General features: G+C 43.0%; 1 protein-coding gene across 1 annotated transcript in view; it reads left to right on the top strand.

The window, feature by feature from the left end:
* Positions 1–19,036, top strand: part of LEPR (leptin receptor) — a 180,888-nt gene that overhangs the window by 61,999 nt on the left and 99,853 nt on the right. The window contains exon 2 of the mRNA XM_082264988.1: positions 2,646–2,706. Coding sequence (XP_082121114.1) covers positions 2,667–2,706 — 40 coding nt within the window. The 5' untranslated portion in view covers positions 2,646–2,666. The remainder of the gene's footprint in view (positions 1–2,645; positions 2,707–19,036) is intronic.

The following is a 19,036-nucleotide window of genomic DNA, read 5'->3' as shown; positions in this document are numbered from 1 at the left end:
TTGTTTTGTTTCGTTTCGATTTGTTATTTAAATAAATTTGGAGATTGCTGTGCAAGCAGACCAGACGGGCTTTGAAAACTCCCTTATTTATGTCGCTGGGCACTGGAGTGGCTTGAATTCTTTGCCGTATAGGATATCTATGTCCACATTAGCAATCCCATCACCCTGTGATAGCTGTAACTGGGATCTTCTAGGGACAATCTTGTCCCCAGAAGGATTGGGGTTTTGTTTTATCTGTGGATCAATTTACTTGACCTAAGGAGCCCCGGACATCTTTCCACATTTTCCCTCCCCGTTTGGGTAGTCATGGATCTAAACTGACCACATCTTTGGCAATGTATATTTAATCTATTTGAGGAATTTGGATTCCATTTGCGGTTGATTCAATTTACAACTGTCTTTGGACGCTCCACTGGCCCTTGCATATGTGTGACCATCTTTTGAATTGATTTTATTAACAACCCCATGAGCCTCTGTGAATCTGTGGCACCTATTTTGCCCTGAAGAAGCCGTACAGGCGAAATGCATCGGTGATCCATACCCTGCACCACTATAGGCAAGCCCTATATATATGTGGAACTGGGTGTGGGTAAGGTGGTCTACAGAGGCCCACATTCATGGTTTGATGAATATGTGATGGTGGTTGTATTAATGTGTGTCTTTCAATTGTCTATTTTAATTTTTGTATTTTGAAATAAAGGTATTTTTTATTATAACATTGTCTTGCTACTCATTGTCTCCAGGGACGGGTTATACAGCACCGCTATAGCCCCCTTTTCTAGTTCTTCAACCTATTTTTTGCATTTCCAGTCCAGGGGTGATGGTGCTGTTGGCTGAATGACTGAACGTTAATTTCTTTATTTAAATAAATTAGTTTTGTTAAAATGAGTTACTTTAGATTCATTCGTTTTCAGAATTTGTTTCGTTACTTTTTTATATTCTAAAAATTCAACCATATTTGAAAACATTTGACTGCATTAAAAAAAAAAGTTAAAAAATTATCGATATTGGTATTCAAATACGAAAACGCATTTGAATTCAAATTGTTTTCCATTTAAATGCAGCTGTTGCATTCGGCTATTGATACTGACTGTCTTATAATTTGAAAATGAAAACAAAAAAAAAAAAAAAATCCATTATGGGAAAAAAAAAAAAAAAAGAAAACAAAAATAGAATAAGATAGAAAAAATATATAACCATCTTTCGAAACTCTAATTTCGAATAGAACGAATTTGAATAGAAAAGATTAGAATAGAATAGAAAATAACAGAATAGAATAGAAAAACAAAAGAATAGAATAAAAAAGAAAGAATATAATATATAAAAATCTTCCGGAATTTGAATTTTGATTAGAATGAATTCAAATTTGAATAGAAAATAATAAAAAAAGAATAAAACAGAAAATAAGAGAATAGAAAGGAATAGAATAGAAAAACAATAAAATAGAATAAAAGAAAATAGAAAAAAATGTAAGGGTTATATTCTTTCTATTTTATGTTATTCTATATTCATTGTTTTTCTATTCTTTTCTATTCTATTCTATGCTCTTATTTTCTATTCTATTTTTTTCTATTATTTTCTATTTTAATGTTTTCTAATCAAATTCATTCCATTCAAAATCTGAATTTCTGAAGATGGTTATATTGTTTATATTCTATTATATTCTATTCTTTTTTTTTCTTCTCTATTCTATTCTATTCTCTTATTTTATATTATTTTGGATTCCATTATTTTGGATTCTATTTCAATCTATTCTATTCAAATGTACTTTATTCAAATTTCTTAAGATGGTCATATTCTATTTTATTTTATTCAATTATAATAAATTCTATTATATTCTTTACTATTCTTTCATTTTTATTCTATTGCTTTGTTTTTTTATATTCTATTTTATTGTGTTCTTTTTTAGAAAATCAATTTCTAATTTTTTCAAACTCGATTTGATTTTTTTTATTATTGGATTTAAATTTGTTTTCAAATTAAAACCAAATTTTGTCTGAATTTCAGTTCCCTATTTTGAATTTGTTTAAATTCGTTACTATTGTAATTCGAATACATCCAAACAATGAAAAATGTGTCCAAATTTGCACATGTCTATGCAGCACAGCATACCATACTCATTGCCGCCAACCACTCTGCAGGAGGTGCCTACATTTAGCTATTATGACTGCAGCATCGCCATTCTTCCCCCACAATCCCTAGGTGCGGGAAGCTTCCAGCTGGTGCTCACCAAAGTCAATGTAGCCAATCCTGCACTTGATAAACTTGAATGAAGTTTTCTTTTTGTATTTTGTGTCTCCAGAAGGATTTCCCTAGTGATATTTGTTCTCTAACATTGCACATATGACCCTGCATACATTTCCTTGGTTAAGCACTGTACTTTTCCAATGAATACAAATGATGTGACTGCAGCATATAAAGTCAGTCATTGTGCAGAAAACATAACTCACCTGGATTAACATACTAAGCAGTTTGGTGGTAGCGGGGGATGGGGATGCAAGGGTCACTCACAGCGCTGTTTATCTGAATCCACTGACAGCAAATGGTATAATCAATAAAGCCAATACCCAGGATGAATACTGATGGGTTGTTTGTGATGTGTGCTGCTTTATCAATTCTGATTCTTTACATGTGTTCCTTTTCAGATTCTCTTGGAATTTGGAGTCATGTTTCAACAATGGGCTCTGGCAGTTGTGTTGCAGTGGGGTAAGATTGGCTTTTTATTTATACTAAGCACATACATTCACTCAGGAGCAGGGCCGGTGCTGCCACTAGACGAACTAGGCCACCGCCTAGGGTGCACTGCCACCTAGGGTGCAACCATGGCCAGCGCCACATTCCTCTCCTGTCACCTCCTCATGCCCGGTAAATGTCACCCTTGGAGAGAGGGGCAGTGTGTACAGGAAGGGGGGTGTAGGGTAAAGGGGGTCAGTGTGTATATGAAGGAGGGTGTATGGTTAAATGGGGTCAGTGTGTATATGATGGAGGGTGGAGGGTTAAAGGGGGTCAGTGTGTATATGAAGGAGGGTGTACGGTTAAAGGGGGTAGTGTGTATAGGAAGGGGGGTATAGAGCTAAAGGGGGGGCAGTGTATATAGGAAGGGGGATGTAGGGTTAAAGGGGGGCAGTGTGTTTAGGAAGAGGGGTGTAGGGTTAAAGGGGGGAAGTGTGTGCAGGAAGGGGGGTGTAGGGTTAAAGGGGGTGTAGCAATGAAGGGGGGGAGTGTGAGCAGGAAGGTGGTGTAGCATTAAAGCAGGGCAGTGTGTGCAGGAACGGGGTGTAGCGTTAAAGGGGGGGCAGTGTGTACAGTAAGGGGGTGTAGCGTTAAAGGGGGGAAGTGTGAGCAGGAAGGGGTGTAGGATTAAAGGGGGTGTAGCAATAAAGGGGGGCAGTGTGAACAGGAAGAGGGTGTAGCATCAAAGCAGGGCAGTGTGTGCAGGAACGGGGTGTAGCGTTAAAGGGGGGGGGGCAGTGTGTGCAGGAAGGGGGTGTATCGTTAAAGGGGGGCAGTGTGTGCAGGAAGGGGGTGTAGGATTAAAGGGGGTGTAGCAATAAAGGGGGTAGTATGTGCAGGAAGGGGGTGTAGCATTAAAGCAGGGCAGTGTTTGCAGGAACGGGGTGTAGCGTTAAAGGGGGGGCAGTGTGTGCAGGAAGGGGGTGTAGCATTAAAGGGGGGCAGTGTGTGCAGGAAAGGGGTGTAGTATTAAAGCAGGGCAGTGTGTGCAGGAAGGGGGTGTAGCGTTAAAGGGGGGAAGTGAGTGCAGAAAGGGGGTGTAGGATTAAAGGGGGTGTAGCAATAAAGGGGGGCAGTGTGTGCAGGAAGGGGGTGTAGCATTAAAGCAGGGCAGTGTGTGCAGGAAGGGGGTGTAGCGTTAAAGGGGGGAAGTGTGTGCAGGAAGGGGGTGTAGGGTTAAAGGGGGTGTAGCAATAAAGGGGGGTAGTGTGAGCAGGAAGGGGGTGTAGCATTAAAGCAGGGCAGTGTGTGCAGAAAGGGGGTGTAGGGTTAAAAGGGGGCAGTGTGTGCAGGAAGGGGAATGTAGGCTAAAAGGGTGCAGTGTATATAGGAAGGGGAATGTAGGGATAAAAGGGGGGGGGGGCGTTGTGTGCAGGAAAGGGGGCAATGTGTACAGTATTTTTTGGGGTGGGGGCTGGTCTTGCCTATGGTGCTAAATAGTCTAGCACCGGCCCTGCTCAGGAGAATTCACCTGGGGCAAAGGAACCCCACAAATCCTTACTGATCCTATTGCCGTATGGAAAGGAGGATCTGCAGCATCTGGTGAGTGGGAATTTTGCTTGCCTTCTGTTCACAAGGGTGCTGTTTTTTCCTTTTGGTGTGGATCCTTAAGATTGGGAAGATTTTCATCCTATTTCTAAAAGATCACAAATCTTTCTATCTTGGAACATACGGAATATATTATCTTACACTCATTTGGACCCTTTTTTCACTTGCCACTTATGCACATTTTATAATGAATTTTATTTATTTATTTTTTGGCACATGTCACTTTATTTCTTGGGGTTACTGAAGGTTATGGAATTTCCTCTATTGTAATTTAATTGTATTTATGTGTTTTTTGAAGAAGGTATTGTTTATTAAGAATATTGGTATAATATAATTCACATTTTATTTTCACCATTTAAGCAAGCGCTAGTGTACGCATGGATTATTATATATCCTAGCTGTCCTTATTACATTATTTAGCTACCTAGCTTGCTCCAGCAGCTGCTTTATAGCACATTATTTTGTTTTACACTATTTTCTGGTTTGTGGTGATTCTCTGGCGCAAGTGAAATTATTCCACTCATAAACACACACTGTTTAATTACCATTGTCCCTTCTATTTCTGTATGTGGATGATGGCACTATAATTATTTAAAAAAAAATAAATAATAATTTAAGTACCTTTTTCCTTGTCTAATTAGTTTTATTGAGTTTTAACATTTTATACAAGGAGGTTTAGATGCAACAATAAGAATGTAACATTATAAAGTACGGGTATAAAGATAATTACAGATACAATGTAATATAATGAATACCGTGTAGTTCAAAAATAGGTATAGCAAACAAGAAAATTCATCCTTGAAAATATCTAGAAAGGATCAAAATCTAGTATATCATAACCGACTAAGATGTGAAGCTTATTAAAGCACAACAATATAATGTTACAAGTATAGAAAGGTATAAATGTTGCTACCTGAACTAAGTACCTTTTTCCTAATCGATATACAGCATTCACATGACCCAGCTCTCTCCCAGCCTGTCTGCAGGGAAACCTAAGCAGGAGGAGCTGGTAACATGTAATAATAAAAAAAAAAGGAATGCAGAGTAAAAATCAATAATTAATATCAAAAAACTGTTTAATTATTGTCAAAAGTATTGGGACACCTACCTTTACACACACACATGAACTTTAATGGCATCCCAGTCTTAGTCCGTAGGGTTCAATATTGAGTTTGCCCACCCTGCTATAACAACTTCAACTCTTCTGGGAAGATTGTCCACAAAGTTTAGGAGTGTGCCTATGGGAATGTTTTCCAGAAGCGCATTTGTGAGGTCAGGCACTGATGTTGGAGGAGAAGGCATGGCTCGCGGTCTCTGCTTGAATTCATCCCAAAGGTGTTCTATTGGGTTGAGGTCAGGACTCTGTGCAGGCCAGTCAAGTTCCCCCACCAACACTCACCCCTCCATGTCTTTATGGACCTTGCTTTGTGCACTTGTCCAAATCATTTGGTGGAGGGGGGATTATGATGTGAGGTTGTTTTTCAGGGGTTGAGCTTAGCCCCTTAGTTCCAGTGAAGGGAACTCTTAAGGCGTCAGCATACCAAGACATTTTGGACAATTTCATGCTCCCAACTTAGTGGGAAGAGTTTGGGGATGGCTCCTTCCTGTTCCAACATGACTGCGCACCAGTGCACAAAGCAAGGTCCATAAAGACATGGATGTGCGAGTCTCAATATTGAACCCTACGGACTAGGACTGGGATGCCATTAAAGTTCATGTGTGTGTAAAGGCAGGCGTCCCAATACTTTTGACAATATAGTGTAAATTTGAAATGAAATTGTGAGGGAAACTACGGATTAACTTCGAAGTCAACCTGTTTGGGGTCTCCTCCTGTGTTAGCCTCCTTCTAAAAGGGGAGAGATGAGACGGGACTCACTTTGGTTGGGGGGCCAGTGGAACCCAGCTTACCTTCGAGAGGTTGAGAAATCCCTCTCTCAGCTCCCTAGGCCCCTCCTATGTGTAAGTCACCCTGTGTCTATTAGGGACACAGGGTGACCAAGGAAATGATGGACAGCTACTTAATAGACACTGAGAATATGGTTTGGATTACTCAAAATGGGACAGTAATATTTGTCCACAATATATCTCAAGGAATATATGAATATGTGAAGACTCTGGGACTCTAGGCCTAGCTGTCTATTGCCAATAAGAAAGAGCTTCACAGAATCAGACTCAATATCATCAACTCAACCACCTGTCTTCCACCCATTGTTGATTATGCTGTTTTACTCACCTATTGTTTACTGTGGGTTCTGTGTTTACACTTATAATATTGTGTATTGTATTTTGTGAGCTCGTTAACATCAAGTCTGCTAGTCAATTAACTCAGGATAATTAAATCACTGTCATCTGTTAGTTGCTGAGGAGAAATAGTATACTGTTTGTGTTGGTTGTTCCTTAGATATGGTAATTACACAATTTCATCTGCATATGATAATGTAATCCGGCACCTGACCACATGGGGTAATTTGATCAGGAGGGGGATGTTCTTCTGCGTGTATATATTGTGTGTGAGACTGTTCAATAAAGGTTGTTATTTCAGTTCCATACAAGTTAAGTTCAGGCTAGTTTTGTATGTAGGGTGGCTGTAATATCTGATACCTATGTTCAAACTGGAGGAAGCGGTATTCTGACAAAAGCCCACAAATACGTTGTTGGGTCCCGGTTTATCTTTATTATTTTGTAGAAATAACATGGTTTCTGTCATTCACGCCCCTCCAGCCTGTGTCTTAGCATAAAGACTAGTATACACTGTAAGTTTTTTTTTTTCGTTCAAACCAGCGAGCTGAACAAAAAAAAACTGAAGCGGTTGAGAGGAGATCCTGTATTAACAATCTGATGTTAGTACAGCGATCTCCCCACTGAGCTATTGTGTTATGACTGGGGGGCTTCCCCCCCCTTGCTAGAACACACCGGTCAGGGCTTTCAGCCATTGGCCGAGAGTGCTGATCCGATGCCGATCGACTGACCTTTTTCAGTCATTGGGCAAGACATTTACTACTCTGTATATGCCCACAGGTATGACTCCATAATTACATGGGCTAATCAGATGTGATAGGATAGAAATGCTCAGCATAGAAATTCACTGAAAACTGAGCATGTGCAGAACTGCCACCACAGCTGCAAAATCCCTAGCGGAATTGGGGACATGGACAGAAGGTGGAGATAGAAAGCAGCAGGATTAACCAGCTTTGCTGAATACAGAAAACCAATCTCATAGTGACTCTCAGACATCTCAGAGTGAGTATGAACAGCATGTAATACACCATTTATTGATCGTGTTTTATTATGTGGGTTTAGTGACACTTTAGTTTGTCCATACATCAGTGGAATTTGACAAGAACATTTTCATTTTTGAAGCATTCATTCTATCTTCTAGTGGCTAGTGTGGTGATATCAACTATCATTTTTGACTGTAGGGACAGTAAAATTCAAAGGAACAGGATGGAAATTTTTTCTTAATTGAACAAAATTCTTACTGTGAACTTGTTTAAATATATCTAGCAACATTTAGAACATGTCCTATATGTAGTTCCTGAAGTTTGAGTTAAAATATTTGAAGACTAACCAGATCCCAGAAGCAGGCAGGTTCCATATCATCTGTGGGCATCTGAAGCCCTCTTCTCTTGATCTCCAGGACTCGGTGCAGCTGGCTACCTGTGCACTGAGCGGCTCTCTGTCTTCCTGACAGATTGCCATAACAATGGCGGTGTCGGCGAAGTTCCCGCCCCAATGCTATAGCAACCTGTCAATCATGACATCCTGATCCTTCCGTTTGCGTAACTTCTGGTCTGTAAATAATGCAAGATTTCGTCACTGGGCGATTCGCAAGGACTCTTGGGATACATGACGCCGCTATCCTAGGAGCCCTTTTAAATCGCCTAGTGACGTAATCGCCTAGGTGGCTGCAGCCGCCAGTGCTGCAGAAGAAAAGTTTAAAAAAGGTATATACAAATAAAAAAATAATTGCTATTTATTACAGCATTCAGGATTGGCATGAGAGTAATTGGACTTTTAAAAAACGGGTGGAACTGCACTTTAACTCATTCCTCCACTTATTACCTTTTGTTTCACTTGACCCCTGTAAGCTGTCCCAGAGCAGGGCCCGCCTAACTCTCTTGCCTTAAATTGTATTGTAACTTTACTCTTTCCCTTTGCTTGTACTTGATAAATCCTGTATTTTATTATTAATTATTCTAAACCTAAACCTTAATACTGGAAACAACACCTGAACAATGTTATCACTTTAGTGTGAATATTGCTTTTGTTTCCAAAAAATGTCATACAATGAATTAAATCTATCCCACACTGTACATGAATGATAAAATGTTGGTGATTACCATAGGCATGCACACAGGGAGTGTCGGGGGTGCCTGGGCACACCCTAATCACCCTGTGCGACACAGATTCCCCCTACTGAACTCACGTGGCAGCTGAGGCTACGGAGAAAGGGACTGGGGAATCTCTGTCCTCAGTCCCTTTCTCTGCTATTTCACCGAAGCCCCTTAATGGGGCTCCTAACAAATTGTAAAAAAAATAGTAAACAAAAATAACATTACTATAATTATTGTAAAAAACTAACAAAATAAAATAATAAAAACAAAAAAACTGCTGCCACCAATCTCATCCTTACTGATGCTGTCTACTGCTCTAATGACACCATCCACTGCTCTACTGACACTGTCCTCTGCACTACTGTCACCATCCACTGCCATACTGACACCGTCCTCTGCCATACTGACACCGTCCACTGCTCTACTGACACCATCCTCAGCTCTACTGTCACCGTCCACTGCTCTACTGACACCGTCCACTGCTCTACTGACACCGTCCTCTGCTCTACTGACAACATCCTCAGCTCTACTTTCACTGTCCACTGCTCTACTGACACGTGCTCTGCCATACTGACACCATCCACTGCTCTACTGACACTGTCCTCTGCACTACTGTCACCATCCACTGCCATACTGACACCGTCCTCTGCCATACTGACACCGTCCACTGCTCTACTGACACCATCCTCAGCTCTACTGTCACCGTCCACTGCTCTACTGACACCGTCCACTGCTCTACTGACACCGTCCTCTGCTCTACTGACACCATCCTCAGCTCTACTGACACCGTCCACTGCTCTACTGACACCGTCCTCTGCCATACTGACACCATCCACTGCTCTACTGACACCATCCTCTGTTCTACTGACACCATCCTCAGCTCTACTGTCACCGTCCACTGCTCTACTGACACTGTCCACTGCTCAACTGACACCGTCCTCTGCTATACTGACACTGTCCACTGCTCTACTGACACTGTTCACTGCTCTACTGACACCGTCCACTGCTCTACTGACACCATCCTCAGCTCTACTTTCACCGTCCACTGCTCTACTGACACCGTCCTCTGCCCTACTGACACCATCCACTGCTCTACTGACACCATCCTCTGCTCTACTGACACAATCCTCATCTCTACTTTCACCACCCACTGCTCTACTGACACTGTTCACTGCTCTACTGACTCTGTCCACTGCTCTACTGACACCATCCTCTGCACTACTGTCATCGTCCACTGCCATACTGACACCGTCCACTGCTCTACTAACACCGTCCACTGCTCTACTAACACCATCCTCTGCTCTACTGACACCATTCTCTGCTCTACTGACACCGTCCACTGCTCTACTGACACCATCCTCTGCTCTACTGACACCATCCTCTGCTCTACTGACACCATCCTCTGCTCTACTGACACCATCCTCTGCTCTACTGACACCATCCTCAGCTCTACTGACACCATCCTCAGCTCTACCGACACCATCCTCTGCTCTACTGACATGGTCCACTGCACTACTGTCACTGTCCACTGCTCTACTGACACCGTCCACTGCTCTACTGACAACATCCTCTGCTCTACTGACACCATCCTCTGCTCTACTGACATGGTCCACTGCACTACTGTCACCATCCACTGCTCTACTGACACCGTCCACTGCTCTACTGACACCATCCACGGCTCTACTGACACCATCCACGGCTCTACTGACACTGTCCACTGCTCTACTAACACTGTCCACTGCTCTACTAACACCGTCCTCTGTTCTACTAACACCGTCCACTGGCCTTCTGACACCATCCACTGCTCTACTGACAGTGTCCACTGCTCTACTGACACCATCCTCTGCTCTACTGTCACCGTCCACTGCTCTACTGACACCGTCCACTGCTCTACTGACACCGTCCTCTGCTCTACTGACACCATCCTCAGCTCTACTTTCACTGTCCACTGCTCTACTGACACGTGCTCTGCCATACTGACACCATCCACTGCTCTACTGACACCATCCTCTGCTCTACTGACACCATCCTCAGCTCTACTTTCACCACCCACTGCTCTACTGACACTGTTCACTGCTCTACTGACTCTGTCCACTGCTCTACTGACACCATCCTCTGTACTACTGTCATCGTCCACTGCCATACTGACACCGTCCACTGCTCTACTAACACCATCCTCTGCTCTACTGACACCATCCTCTGCTCTACTGACACCATCCTCTGCTCTACTGACACCATCCTCTGCTCTACTGACACCATCCTCTTCTCTACTGACACCATCCTCTGCTCTACCGACACCATCCTCTGTTCTACTGCCATGGTCCACTGCACTACTGTCACCGTCCACTGCTCTACTGACACCGTCCACTGCTCTACTGACACCATCCACGGCTCTACTGACACCGTTCACTGCTCTACTGACACTGTCCACTGCTCTACTAACACCGTCCTCTGTTCTACTAACACCGTCCACTGGCCTTCTGACACCATCCACTGCTCTACTGACAGTGTCCACTGCTCTACTGTCACCGTTCACTGCTCTACTGACACCGTCCACTGCTCTACTGACACCGTCCTCTGCTCTACTGACACCATCCTCAGCTCTACTTTCACCGTCCACTGCTCTACTGACACCGTCCTCTGCCATACTGACACCATCCACTGCTCTACTGACACCATCCTCTGCTCTACTGACACCATCCTCAGCTCTACTTTCACCACCCACAGCTCTACTTTCACCACCCACTGCTCTACTTACACTGTTCACTGCTCTACTGACTCTGTCCACTGCTCTACTGACACCATCCTCTGCACTACTGTCATCGTCCACTGCCATACTGACACCGTCCACTGCTCTACTAACACCATCCTCTGCTCTACTGACACCATCCTCTGCTCTACTGACACCGTCCACTGCTCTACTGACACCATCCTCTGCTCTACTGACACCATCCTCAGCTCTACTGACACCATCCTCAGCTCTACTGACACCATCCTCAGCTCTACCGACACCATCCTCTGCTCTACTGACATGGTCCACTGCACTACTGTCACTGTCCACTGCTCTACTGACACCGTCCACTGCTCTACTGACACCATCCTCTGCTCTACTGACACCATCCTCTGCTCTACTGACACCATCCTCTGCTCTACTGACATGGTCCACTGCACTACTGTCACTGTCCACTGCTCTACTGACACCGTCCACTGCTCTACTGACACCATCCATGGCTCTACTGACACCATCCACTGCTCTACTGACACAGTCCACTGCTCTATTAACACCGTCCTCTGTTCTACTAACACCGTCCACTGGCCTTCTGACACCATCCACTGCTCTACTGACAGTGTCCACTGCTCTACTGACACCATCCTCTGCTCTACTGTCACTGTCCACTGCTCTACTGTCACCGTCCTCTGTTCTACTAACACCGTCCACTGGCCTTCTGACACCATCCACTGCTCTACAGCGCATGTGTGTTTGAACTTTGGGTTGCACGCCCTAATGCAATAGGCTGCGCCTATGGTAATGACATAGAAAGCACCTAGAAATCAGTGCAAAGGGTGACATTGATGCCTACAGTAGCAGAATTTGCCCACTAAGTAAGTGGATGATTAGCATTCAAGGAGCACCTTTCACATTCTGAAACAGTGGTAGTCATTTTGAAGAATCAACCAAATAAGGTACAGCCTCAGCATTGCTGCCTGTGTTTTAAGCTGGGTTCACACTTATGCCTATTGGAGTTGGGTTTCCCCGCATCCAATCAGTATAACAGGAGAGTGTGACCGGCTCTCAATGGAGCCAGTTCATACTCCTCCGAGACCGCCGCAGTCCATATTTGGAAAGGGTCTTGTCTGTCCTTGGCTTCAAATCAGGTGCGAATTCAGGCAGAAATTCGGACATGATTTGCACCTGAATTGGTGAACAGGGACGCACCAGAGCCCCTTCTGTGAGCCACGGCCACAATAAATGTGAACCCTGCCTTAGACTTGGTATTCTCCCTGAAGAAAGCTGTGGGACTCTTACCTGGCAATGCTCATGGATAATACACAGCAGCCTCATAAACTGCTCCTCTCTAAATTGATATGTTGATTGTCCAGCTGCCTCCCTTAGCCGTGCTTCTACGTGACTAACAAGGCAATCTGTCAGAAGTCTGCGTGAACCTTCGAGATGTGAGAAAAATCTGTCTTCATATTACCCTCCGACAGGATATATTTCCAGAGGCTTGATTAATTGTGCAGATCTATCTCACACCTTGGTGCTATTCATCAAGCCCCTTATTAAAACCTGATGTAAATTCTCCCATTCGGACCAATTTCTTCAACGTGAGGACAATTTCAAAGTATCATCTGCTAAGCGTGTAGTATTAATCAATAGATTTCTTACTAGGTGAAGACATAAAACGAGGCCTACTGCTGCACATAAAACAATGAGGCCTACTGCTACACATAAAACAGTGAGGCCTACTGCTACACAAAAAACAATGAGGCCTACTGCTACACATAAAACAATGTGGCCTACTGCTACACATAAAACAATGAGGCCTACTGCTACACATAAAACAGTGAGGCCTACTGTTACACATAAAACAATGAGGCCTACTGCTACACATAAAACAATAAGGCCTACCGCTACACATAAAACAATGAGGCCTACTGCTACACATAAAAACAATGTGGCCTACTGTTACACATAAAACAATGAGGCCTACTACTACACATAAAACAATGAGGCCTGCTGCTACACATAAAACAATGAGGCCTACCGCTACACATAAAACAATGAGGCCCACTGCTACACAAAAAAACAATTTGGCCTACTGCTACACAAAAAACAATGAGGCCTACTGCTGCACATAAAACAATGAGGCCTACTGCTACACATAATGCAATGAGGCCTACTGCTACACATAAAACAATGAGGCCTACTGCTACACAAAAAACAATTAGGCCTACTGCTACACAAAAAACAATGAGGCCTACTGCTACACATAAAACAATGAGGCCTGCTGCTACACATAAAGAAATGAGGCCTACTGCTACACAAAAAACAATGAGGCCTAATGCTATACATAAAACAATGAGGCCTACTGCTATACTTAAAACAATGAGGCCTACTGCTATACTTAAAACAATGAGGCCTACTGCTACACATAAAACAATGAAGCCTATTGCTACGTGTTTTCATGTGCAGTGATCAGAAGACCCCACTTTTACATTTACACCGCCCAGGGTCGACTTTCCCGTAAGCCAATGGTGGAGATACCGAGGGAAGAGGGCGCACTATGACTGCAACCCTGTATTTGTTTTCTTTATTTTGCCTTGTTTTCTTTGAACATGTGTGTAAGGGCCCTTTCACACTAGCGGACTGATCAGTTTTTCAGGCGGACCCAATCAGACCCTCCAGTCTCCTCTGTGGAGCGGTGGGTGTCAATGGACATGTACTGGCATCTGATCCTAACTGCTAAAAACAGACTGATGGAGATCCATTCACCATCTGTCTGGCAGATTGGATCGAAGTCAGGTGTAAACGGACAGGTGATCCATTTACATCCAACCGCCCATATAGGAGAGCGGGCTGTGTCTGTGCCTGCTCTGCAAAAGCGGAGCAGACATGGACCAGACATCCGCCTGCTCAGCAGTGATCAGTAGACAGCTTCCCCGCTGAGCAGGCTGACTCCAAAGCAGCCTGCCCTGTGTAGAAGGAGTCTAAGAGTATTCCAAGAAGACCAATTTTTGACTATCAGTGTTATGGTATTATCAATTATTATTATTATTGTATTACCAATTTTTGACTATCAGTGTTATGGTATTATTATTATGGTATTAATATGGTATTATCAGTGTTATGGTTACCTTTGGTAGGTGATGTTGGCTCTCCCAGGGTGAGGGATCTAACTACCAGTTGTTCTCTCCAAGAGCTCCTGATGGTGGAGATGGGCTGGAAATCCCAGTGGTTTCCCAAAACTCTTTGCTGTAACTACCTCAAGGTTTCCAGCCCTGGAATTGCCCCACCAGGGGGTAGTAGATTCAAGAGGCCTACAGTGTGGAGACAGGAGTGTGTAATGCATACAGCTGTTTCAGGCTTCCTGGCCATCATCAGTGCAGTGTGTGAAAGCCATGTGAAGTAGTTATGCAGTATGCACTGATTTGGATGGAGGGATTTTTGATTCCTTTAGCCCTCTCTCACTATGACCTGTATGATAAATGTTAAAGTGATACCAATGGATCATTTTTTTGTCTTAAAATAAAAAGATGTTATACATATCTGCTCTGTGCAATGATATTGCACAGAACGACCCCTTACCTTCTCTTTGGAGGTCCCTAGCCAGCACTGTCTGCTTCTACCTGCTCCTGGTGCCTCCTTAGCAATCCAGGTGGCAAGAGAGCGCCTATCTGCTTGCGCTCCCAGGCATGGCTGTGTGTGTCTATAGACACACAGAGTGACAGTAAACCACGCCTCTGCTCTCTACTAAAAGGAGTTTGAGGGGTTGAGTTTGGGGGCGGGGGAGTTAGAACAGGTAGTGGGGCATTTTTTTACCCTAATGCAGGGAATGCATTAAGGTAAAAGTTATATTGAGATTACAATCATCTTTTAATATACAGTTGTGTTCAAAATTATTCGACCCCCACTGAAATTGATTCTTTTGGCCAGCTTGACATTGTTTTTGATCATTCAGTCATCCTGCTTACAATTAAATCAAAGAGACACGTGTAGGTCAGACAAATATAACATAACATTTATAATGAAATAACCACAAATGTCTTTTCTGTGCTCACATCATTATCAGTTTTATTCAACCCCCAAGTGACATTCAATCTTAGTACTTAGTACAACATCCTTTTACAGTTATAACAGCTTTTAAACGTGAAGCATAGCTTGACACAAGTGTCTTGCAGCGATCTACGGGTATCTTCGCCCATTCGTCATGGGCAAAAGCCTCCAGTTCAGTCACATTCTTAGGCTTGTGCACTGCAACTGCTTTCTTTAAGTCCCACCAGAGGTTCTCAATCGGATTTAAGTCTGGTGACTGTGATGGCCACTCCAAAATGTTCCAGCCTTTAATCTGCAACCATGCTCTAGTGGACTTGGAGGTATGCTTGGGATCATTGTCCTGTTGAAAGGTCCAACGTCTCCCAAGCCTCAGGTTTGTAACGGGCTGCATCACATTGTCATCCAATATCTCCTGGTACTGAAGAGAATTCATGGTACCTTGCACACGCTGAAGCTTCCCTGTACCTGCAGAAGCAAAACAGCCCCAAAGCATGATTGACCCCCCGCCATGCTTCACAGTAGGCAAGGTGTTCTTTTCTTCATAGGCCTTGTTCTTCCTCCTCCAAACATAGCATTGATCCATGGGCCCAAACAGTTCTAATTTTGTTTCATCAGTCCACAGAACACTATCCCAGAACTTCTGTGGTTTGTCCACATGACTTTTGGCATAATGCAGTCGACTCTTCTTATTCTTTGGAGACAGCAAGGGGGTGCGCCTGGGAGTTCTGGCATGGAGGCCTTCATTACGCAGTGTGCGCCGTATTGTCTGAGCAGAAACTTCAGTACCCACATCTGACAAATCTTTTCTCAGTTTCTCAGCAGTCACACGGGGACTTTTCTCCACTCGACGCTTCAGGTAGCGCACAGCAGTCGAAGTCAGCATCTTCTTTCTGCCACAACCAGGTAGCGTTTCAACAGTGCCCTTTGCCTTGAATTTGCGAATGATGCTTCCTATGGTGTCTCTTGGTATGTTTCACATCTTTGCAATCTTCTTATAGCCATTGCCCTTCCTGTGAAGAGTAATCACCTCTTCTCTTGTCTTCCTGGACCATTCTCTTGACTTCACCATGTTTGTAACCACACCAGTAAATGTCTAGAAGGAGCTGAGTATCACAGTCATTTTAAAGCTGCCTAATTGGTGCTTATTAGGCTTTATTGCTGCTCCCTGACATCCACAGGTGTTTTCAATACCTGATTGAAAACACTTCCAATGAACCTCTGTTCTTCAGAGTGGTAGTCTTTAAGGGGTTGAATAATTGTGTCAATGAAGAATTCACAAAAGAAACATTTACTACTGTATTACAAAACCAATTGATGTCATTTTAGTTGCATATGGGTTCTTTAAGAAGTCCTTGTAGGATTTCATTCTGAATACAATTACAAATGTACACTAAATTCCCTAAAACCCTTTACAGCATTGGGGGTTGAATAATTTTGAACACAACTGTATACAGTACAGTGGGAGCTTTGTTTATGTGTCAGGTATAATGCTGCTGCCAGGAGCACATTTCATTTTATTTCTGCTAATAAATCATAGGAGGTTTGGCAGATAAATAAAAATGATGTTATAGTATGGAGGAACTGTGTATTGTCCCAAACAACTGACTTCTTGTTAGTAATTATTGCATGCTCGGTGTACAATGAGAAAATACTTTAGAACAATGAAGTGTGTTCAGTAAGGCAATAAGTCTTAAAACAGTATTAAACTAAAAGGCAAACACTTATTATAATGAAGCTGATTACAGTATTTCTCAGATGTGATGGCTGCTTTAGTTTTCTTTTTGAGGCTTAATTTTTTATTTAAAGGTATGCAATAATACATAACAGAGTGGTAATACAACCGGCAATAACAACAATATCCAAACAATAGGTTGAATAAATCATTCAGCAGGTTACTTTCAACACAGTATGAGAATTAGCTAGGTGATTCATGGACGTTAAAGCGAGATCACATCTCTTCAATAGTTTCCTTCACCTGGAACGAAGCTTAATACAGTAGGGAGAACCCAAGTTAGCGTTACCAACATACACCAAACTGGTAGAAAAAGAGTTAACGAGAACAGGCACTAAATAATGCTTCAAGATCAAGTAAGGTATAAGTGTCGTTTTTTTTTTTAAAAGATCAATCTCTCTTGCAGTTACAGGGATGAGACAGAACATTTACCACTGGCAGGGGTGCTTACAATGATCAGCGTTTAATTATTTATGTAAAACCTTTAGGCCCCTTTCACCAGTGTTAATTTCGTCGACTAAAACCGACTAAAACGTTTTCGTCGACTAACACAATTCAGATGACTAAAATACGACTAAAACTAAAATGGCATTTTAGTCTTAAGACTAAAATACGACTAAAACTAAAATGGCATTTTAGTCAAAAGACTATAACTAAAACTAAATCGAAATTTGCTGCCAAAAATTTACACTGGTGCATGCTCAAAGCATAAATAATAACATATTCGATTTTTCACTCCAGGACCAGCAGTAGTATATAAGGAGTTTGGAAATTGTAGAGAAATGCTTAAATAATGCATTCCAAATTACAATTGAACTACACCCATTTGATTATAGATGACTAAAATGAGTTTTAGTCGACTAAAATGTAGGGCGTTTTAGTCGACTAAAATATACTGGAGTTTTAGTCGACTAAAACGAAAACCCTTGCAGAAGACTAAAATAGGACTAAAACTAAAATGCCATTTTAGTCCTAAGACTAAGACTAAAACTAAATTGAAATTTGCTGCCAAAATTAACACTGCCTTTCACACGGCCCGGATTTGGTTTTGCTGAGCAGGGGATCTGTCCACTGATCCCCTGCTGATCTGAGCGGAGAAGCTGGATGATAGGTCCATGTCCACTCCACTTATGCAGAGTGGACACGGACACAGCCGCTCTGCTCTATGACACAAGAGAAAGGAGAGCAGCGCCATCTAATTGCAGTATAAAAGATGTGTTTAACCACTTGCCGACCGCTTATGCCATATTTACTGCGGCAGGCTGGCTCCTACAGGTAAAACGACGTAGGTTTACGTCGCTCGCCTGGAGGCAGGTAGGGGGCGAGCGCGCGTTTTACAGAACAGGGGCACTCCAATACAGGAGGTGTGTTACTGGCCAGATCACCAGGAGAAAACAGAGGGGGGAAAAATATAAATATTCTTACAGTGCAGCTTAACCAAAAATCACCATAAGTAATAGAATAAAAATATAATAAAAATTTGTGTGTCTTCAATCAAAGTCCTTTTAAATCAACAATACCCTCAAAAAACGTGTATAAAAAAATAAATAAATGCAATATAAAGAGTGATCCCCTGCAGTGTTCTTCAATCACTAAGACCCCGTTCACACTGGGGCGACCTGTCAGGCGACCTGGTTCGCCTGCCATAGAGAAGCTGTGGACCCGTTCTAATAGGAGCAACACAAGTCGCTCCGACTTAGAAAAAGGGTCCGGAGCTTCTTTGGGGCGACCTAGAGTGACCTGCATTGACTTCAATGTTATGAAGTCCGTGCCGGCCGCTCCGAGGTCACGGTGCGAGCTGCGCACCGCAAATTGTGAGGTCGCCCCTGCAAGTCGGATCGCCCCAGTGTGAACGGGGTCTAATGACACCCAAAAGTGCACACCACCTCCGGCTGGAAAACCTGCTCACCTCAC

Source organism: Pelophylax lessonae (assembly GCF_965119305.1).
Source record: "Pelophylax lessonae genome assembly, chromosome: 8".
Taxonomy (NCBI): domain Eukaryota; kingdom Metazoa; phylum Chordata; class Amphibia; order Anura; family Ranidae; genus Pelophylax; species Pelophylax lessonae.
Note: the sequence above shows the minus strand (reverse complement) of the source record. Positions and strands in the feature narration are given on the sequence as shown.